The 7,723-nt window shown below is 38.9% G+C and overlaps 1 protein-coding gene across 1 annotated transcript in view; it reads left to right on the forward strand.

The window, feature by feature from the left end:
* The window catches only part of SLC30A10 (solute carrier family 30 member 10), a 24,522-nt gene extending 19,490 nt beyond the window's left edge, over nucleotides 1-5,032 (forward strand). Inside the window, exons 3-5 of the mRNA XM_025202565.1 lie at nucleotides 953-1,074; nucleotides 3,310-3,549; nucleotides 4,341-5,032. Of these exons, the coding sequence (XP_025058350.1) occupies nucleotides 953-1,074; nucleotides 3,310-3,549; nucleotides 4,341-4,819 (841 nt within the window). The 3' untranslated portion in view covers nucleotides 4,820-5,032. The remainder of the gene's footprint in view (nucleotides 1-952; nucleotides 1,075-3,309; nucleotides 3,550-4,340) is intronic.
* Nucleotides 5,033-7,723: the final 2,691 nt, after the last annotated feature.

Raw genomic sequence — 7,723 nt, forward strand, 5'->3', positions numbered from 1 at the left:
CCCCTCCCTCTCTTTCCCCCTTCACTTTCCCTCTTTCCCCTTCTTCCCTCCCCCTTTCCTCCTTTCCCCTCTTCATCCTCTCCTTCCTCTCCCTTCCTCTTCTCCCTTCCTTCCCTCCCTCTCCTATTTCCCCGCTTCGCTGTCCTTTCCTCCTTCTCCGTCTATTTCCTTCTTTCCTGCTCTACCTCCCTCTTTCCCCTCTTCACCTTCTTCTTCCATCCTTCTTCCCCCTCTCCATCCCTCCTTCCTCTCCTCTTCACTCTCTTCTTCTCCTTTCCCTCTCCTTCCTCCTCTTTTCCCCCCCTTCCTCTTTTTCCTTCCCTCCCTCCCTTCCGTCCCTCTTCCCCTCCCCTTCCACTTCCTCCCTCCCTCCCTCTCTCTCTCTGTCTCTTTGTTCCTCTCTCCCCTCTCCCTTCCCCTCTGCTTTGGCTCTGCATCCTCCATCCTTCTTGTTCCTTTGCATCCCAGTGCTTTGGGATTTCTGGTCCTTCCTTAGTAAAGAAGGACTGATTTAAAAATAAATAATTATTATGTGGCATAAAGGTGCCCTCTGAGTGTAGGCCATTCCTTAGAAAAGGAGGAGGCGATTTTTAAAAATAAAGGTAATAAGTACATGAGTGGCAAGGGTGTCTTTGGTTGATACCTTTTCTTGATCAACTGTGTAGTTGGGATTGAGTTAGGTAAGCTTTTAAATACAAGGCACCGCATCCTCTCATCTTGCAGTGCTTCAGTTTAGAGTCCATGCTGACACCTGCCGCACTTCAGGCTTGTCTTTTATACTGGGCTTGATGTCTGTAGTGGGCCAGGGGAGAAGGGATGATGGTTCAAAAGGTGGTAGCCAGACACTGCCTGATTTTTCCTTTTTCTCTCTCTCTGGGGTTTAAATGTGTTTTGTTTTTCCCCCATTGAAATAAGTTGGTTTTGAGAAGATCGATGTTTTTTCTGTTTGTAGAACTTATACACAACACAGCGTTTCTTCTTTGAATGCAGGTGATTCAGTGAACAATGAGAAAGAGATTGAGGAGGGGGAGACAAAGAAAAAAGAGAAAAAGTCTGCAGCCCTGAACATCAGAGGTACGGTGATGGAAACCCCCCCCCCCCCCCCCTCTTTAAAAAACGGCGCCCTCTCTTTTAAATAAGGCTGGTCAAATTTCTCTTGACGTCATTTTTTGAGGAATTCTTCTCAGAATTCCAGTGAAAATTTAAGGAGAATATTAGGATGCTTTTAATAATTTTGGTCCATCTAAGTGCACTTTTGGCCAGGTCTTCAACTGGTGTGAAGTGGCATTGATACCTTGGCATCAGTTGGTGCTCATCTACACCATTTGAGGACCCAGCCCGTGTGTGTGTGTGTGTGTGTGTGTGTGTTTGCACTTACATATTTAGTTTAACTCTTGTGCATTTGAAAGTAGGCAGGGTAGGCTCCTTTTTACTAACTTTAAATAACTAAAGGATCTTTTTTCCTCCTCTTCAGCACTTGCCTGAACCTCTATAGATTGACCATCTTCAGTGGCCTTCCACAGATAGAGCAGTTTCATGTGGTGGTACTAGAGCAGGACCTAGCAAGCTCTTCCTTTAAGGAACCTAAGGGGGAGAAAAATAAGTTACAGCTGTGTGACACGTTGATGTCATCATCTGAGTTTTATATAGTGAAACTTAATATTCCATAAAATCATATATTACAGTAAGCAACAAAAAACAATAAACAGGAAGTTTTCCTTCCTGAGATCATTTTCTGTGTTCTTATATGCAAGTATTATTGCCTTGCCTTTCCACATATAGGGCTCAGAGCTGGCAGGGCTCAATAGCAAAGGCAGTGTTCTTGGACTGAGTTCAGTTTAGTGTATTATGCCACTGAAAAGTGAACAGTAAGCAGAGAGTGTTAATGGGTGTCAAAGGGAGCTATGCATAATCATCCTAGTCCAGAGGGAAGGATTAAGCAGATGTCTTCCAGCAGCAAACCACTTTTGAGAGTGGTTTTAAAGCATATTTTTCAAAGGAGATGCATTCTTTTATTCTAGACCCACAAATCAAACAGAACGATATTAACAACTGAATTTGTCACAGCCCTGCTTTGCTACTGTTAACATAGGCTGAAAGTGCCAGCTTGGATGGGAGAGATTGTTAGAAAGTCCAGTTGGCTTGCCAGTGGTAAGATGAAAGGAGGAAAAAAAGTTTAGCTAGCCAAAAAGGGAAATCAAAAGTTCTAAGATTACTGTGCCTGTGCAGAGACATCATGTCCTCAGTTTAATTCTTAGAGGTGACTGGGAAGTGTGTAACAGGTCTCTTTTGAAACATACAGCCTTTTCTCATTCTGTTTCTTTTCTGTTTCTGTATTGATGGAAATATGTGGAAGAATGGTATGGGGTGTTCTCTGGAACTTAGATTACTACAAACTCATACAAAAGAGTTGATCTTGAACTTCAATATTTTTACCTGGATCTACTTCACAACACACAGAAAAAAGAAGCTAACCTCAACAGTGACATATACTTTCTCCCAATTTCTACCTATTTCCATTCTCACTGACATTTTGTCATACTTTTAACTTTTCTCTTTCCTTGGAGTTGCAACAGCAGAGACTCCCTCTGCCTGAAGAAGGGTGATTGCACCTGAAAGCTTGCTAAGAACTTTTTTCCAACTACTCAGTTGGTCTAATAAAAAATATCACATCTACTCAAAGAACCTTGCTTACCTGGATCTAAACATTTTCTAAATTGAGACGGCTAATGGACTGTGTGCCTGTATGTGTCAGTGCTTATGCCCATCCCTTTATCATTTCTATTTAGAGACATTTCCTTCCCTCCAGAAGTGTGTATTTAACTTTATTGCTGCTTATTTATTTTAGAGTTCAGCAAAATCATAAAACTGCTGACAAAAGAAAAAAAAATAAGCCAGCTACTTATGACAGAAATGGGCTATGTGCCTTGCTTATCCACTTAGTAAAACTGATTATTATTCATGGTCATAACATAATTGATCAATGCCCTTTCGTAGGTGTGCCAGGTTCTCAGTAAAGAGCAGGTAGATAACAACATACATTGCTGTGCTTTGAAATGCTATCTTTTTTTGTAGAAGAGAAGCCTATGTTGAAGGCTGTTGTACAGCCTAAACACTTAACATAGCCAATTTAGACAGCCATACTGTTGTTCGAACTTTCATTATTTCCTTTCTTTTTTATCTTGAGCAGATGAAAGCTTTGTATATGTTCATAGCATTTAACTTCTTAAATGCCAAAAGTCTGTAACAATTAATTGGGGGTTTTTTCCTCCCAGATTGACAATGAATGTACAACGTTCTCTATTTCAGGTGTTCTTTTACATGTTATGGGAGATGCACTTGGATCGGTGGTTGTGGTAGTTACTGCTACCATATTTTATGTGCTTCCCCTGGATGCTAACGCTCCATGTAACTGGCAGTGTTACATTGATCCAAGCCTGACAGTCATCATGGTGTTCATCGTTTTGTCATCTGCCTTCCCACTTATCAAAGAGACCTCCACTATTTTGCTGCAGATGGTTCCCAAAGGTGTTAATATGCAAGTCCTGAGTAAGTCCATTTTTGATTAATTTTTATTGTTTTTTTTAGTACACTTTAATGCTAGTTATTTCTGGAATGACATACTTGGATTATATACTCCTAACAGCTCTAAATGCTCAAACTGTGAGAAATGGAGTCACATGCCTGTGTCCTAGCAACATGACTCAAATCTCTGCAGATTAGTTAAAGCGTGTATTTTGAGAATGTGGCACTCCAACAATACATAGAAAATACCAGACCTTGAGCTGTTAACATTTTGTGTGGCGTGCTTGTTCAGAAAACAATGCTAAATTATATTAGTACTTCCCACATGCCCTCTGTTATTTCAGAGTAGCATTGATTTAATTAATTTTGTCATTCTTGGGCACGATAATGATTCAGTAACTTTGGGATTACTTTTAGTTTTTGATTTCCTGTATCTTCAGAGCTGAGCAAAATAGAAGACGGGGTCACTGGTCCAAAGTGATTTATGCTAACAGAGATTCTACCAAGTGCTGAGTAACTGCTGGGAGGGATTGGAGTGACCCTAGATGCATTGAAACCAGTAGGAAATGAGGGGACTTCCAAAGGATTCGTGCAGGCTCTGGAAGATCAGGAGAAAGTGAAGTCAGCAAGGAGTATAGCTGTATTATACACAGTTACTTATAAAGTATGATGCACTTAGGTAGAAGAGCACTAATGGGTGTCCTTTCTCTTGTATTTGGGGCTGCCGTTTTTAAATAGCATTCTTAATGACAACCAGGAACTGGTGCTTGGTCCCTTCTCTAACTTCCCTAATTATTTTCCCTTATGTTTTCTAGCAAACAAACTAGCTGATGTGCCAGGGGTTAGCAGCCTTCATGAGGTGCATGTCTGGGAACTTGCAGGTGGGAAGAATGTTGCTACCCTTCACGTCAAGTGCCAAGCTCCTTCTGATTACCAGGATGCTTCTTATAACATACGGAAGGTTTTTCATGAAGCAGGGATCCATTCTGTGACCATCCAACCAGAATACATTGGCCACAAGGGCTCTGAGCTAATGTGCAGCTCACCCTGTATCTCTAAAGCCTGTGCTTCTCAGCTATGTTGCATACAGCAGGAAACAACGCTTACCCATGCTAATGGGAGTGTTGAGAAAAACGACGGTCTTCCCCCAGCACTATCTAAAGACAATAGTTTTAATAAAAATGATGTAGAAATTCCTATTGGGTCTACATTAGCAGATGAGAGCATTAACAATATGAAAAATTGTAACAAATCAGGAGATGATACATCAATCATAAGTAGTACACGATTTTAAACAGTTTGTTTTGTACTTGGTAATCTCTTTATAGAACAAAGCCTCATGGCTGAAATGTAAGCGGCCATTGGTTGTAGCTGAAGTCTATGTTGGAAAAGCTGTCTGTGCTGTAGCTGTAAACCAAAACATGTAAAAACCATGCGTCTGAAATGAAGATTTATCTTCATGAAGACTTTTGCATTCACCTAAGATTGTTCTAAAGCAATTTAACAGTGATTCCTTGACCTAACTAGATGGGAATTTGTATTTTTAGTGTGTATCAGTTGTTTTGCAGTCTAGGTTGGTGCTTACAGTTTATGACCAATGGCACTGGGATTTAAACTCTGGTCTCTTTACATAATTGGGCTGCTCACTGAAAGCCTTCTAGTGAGTTGATGATTGTACTAGACTGAAGCACTGCATCTTCATAAAAGAATTTAATATATATATTTTCACTAGTTCTCAGAACTCTGTTTACACAGTCAGGATTTCTCAGCTGTAACAGTAACTTTTGTGCTTCTGAACTATGGACCTGTGAATTAAATCAGGGTGTCTGAAAATGTGGAGCATACACTCAGGAATGTTTGACTTACATTATTTTCTGGATTGATGCCTATATTTAGGGGATGGAGCAAAAGTGGATTTGTTGCTTCTTTAATAATAATATGTGAATGTCAGTGTACTTAATTCTGATTAGACTAAAGAATACATGGTCTCTCAAAGCATATGACCGCTTGTTCATTAACACCATATAGGACTGTATCTACTCTAGTAAGTGAAAATGTAGACATTCATCCAGTTAGTTCTATCTTGTTCACCTGTTTGATTATAAAACCCAATTTCTTTTGCCAGCAGCCATTATAACAGCCACAGTGAATCTAATGAATTATGTGGGAGTGACAGTGATTTTTTTTGGGGGGGGCATCATAGTTATTGTCATTCATACTAAATAAATAAGCTAAAGTGCCACTTCATGGATAGTTAAGATTCTGCAATTCTGTTCTGTCTATCAATAAGACACAGTTTAACATTGAGTTTATTCAGGTGGTCCCTTAAAATTTGGTTTGCAATTTTTATGCTTAAAAGGAGCTTTTTAATCTTTTCAAAGTTTATTCCCATGGTTTTATTCTCATAATCTGGTTTGAATTTTTTTTTCAAGTTTTCAAGTCCTCCTCCCCCCAGCTCCATCTTACCATAGAGGTATATTTTCAAAATGTTGTATTACAAGCACAGTTTCTGTTATTGCTAGAAAATATACTCACCATTCTAGCTATATTTTTGGAATTCATTTCAAGGTGCTTTGAGGAAAACAAATGCCTCCTCAGCATTGGAATTAGGTCAGGCTTGAGCTCAGTCTGTCTCAGAAGGATCACTAGTACTCACCCACCCTCACTGAGTTCAAGATTTGAGCTTGCCAGGTTAGGCAGATCAACTTTACCAGTGCTCATGTTCAGACAGAATCTTTAAAATGTGTTTTCTGCCAAAAGCAGCCTTCAACAGTCTGCTCAGCCTGGGTAAATTGTGTTTGGCATCTCCTATTTCAGAATCAGGGTGAGCAAGGAGGTTTTGTGCCTGGGGTGCTGTTTTCAGGACCTGCTAGCAAGGCAGGCTTAGAAGTAGCATAAATATACTTAAATATGGGCAACTGTAGTCCCTTAAAATATTCTTAAGGGTAAGATTTAATAAACTTACAGCAGGACTTCTGAATGTTTGAGGAATTACATTTTCTAAAAAAAAGCTATTGCATTGAGTATAGAAAATAATACACAGCTTATATCATTATTTACCCTTCGAACAACAGCTTTGGCTTCGTGGGTAAATTAGATATATTTTATTATTGTCCAGTATAGGTTTTTATTAAATACATTAAATGGCATATCGATATCATTATCTTGCAGTCTTTTGTACCTGAAAATCCCATTGATGTCAGTGGCAGTCCTGGTTGTTTGAAAGGAAGGATGTATAGTTGTTGTATGAACCAATGTAAGCCAGGAAGCATTAACTTCTTATACTGCTCTGCCTTTTAAAAATATGGCATGAAATACAACAACCCTTGCTTCCACTGGTTTTTTTTTTTTGTACAACTGTGGTGATGTTCAAATGTAGTTTCTTTTATTTCTCAATAATTTATTTGTATTTTCTTTCAAGAATTAAAAAAAGAAAAGAAAATCTTTCCCCCTGAATAGTAAGTAGCTATATGATAGCACATTTAAAAAAATGGGCCTTCACATTTATGCCCTTGTGTTTTTAAGTCAGGTTACCAAGTCCTTCTATTCAGTCTGAAAGATTGGTTGTCAGTATTTACTCTGGGATTACAGAAAATGAATAAATATATATTGTGTTAATATTCAGTTATTTGCACCATCTTTTTCTTTCTTCCTTGAATGTCTGATTAAAGCAGAGGTTACTTAAAGTAGCCTGAATCTATAATGTTAAAGTATTGTAACATGAATGTGTGTTGAAACAATTCTATCCAGTTTGTTGGTGTCTCTGGTTGAACATATTGGATCTGTGACTTAATAAAACACCACCAGGGATTATGGAAATCTTCGGGTACAGAAAACAAATGTCTTTGGCTCTTGCTAAATTCAAATGTGCTTACATTACTTTTAAGGAAAAAAAACCCTCCCATATCATTGTGAGGATGAATCTTGCTTTTTCTTGAAAGGGATCCTGAGAATTTTTGTGTAGTAGCAGGACTAGGAAACTTGTAAGATCAGTTCCCTACCTTCGTCTGAGCATCTTGCTACATCATACTTTGCATCTCCAAGTACTCCTAAATCCCTTTCAAAACTAGGTAAGCTGCTTGCTCCTTTTCTGCTTTCTGGGTTGTTTCATTCAACCCATGAAGTATTTATTTGGTGTGAACTGATTTCTTCTTAGATTTCAGCAATGTCTTTTCTAATTCTCTTCACATGCATTTTA

Source organism: Alligator sinensis, unplaced genomic scaffold (assembly GCF_000455745.1).
Source record: "Alligator sinensis unplaced genomic scaffold, ASM45574v1 scaffold178_1, whole genome shotgun sequence".
NCBI lineage: Eukaryota > Metazoa > Chordata > Crocodylia > Alligatoridae > Alligator > Alligator sinensis.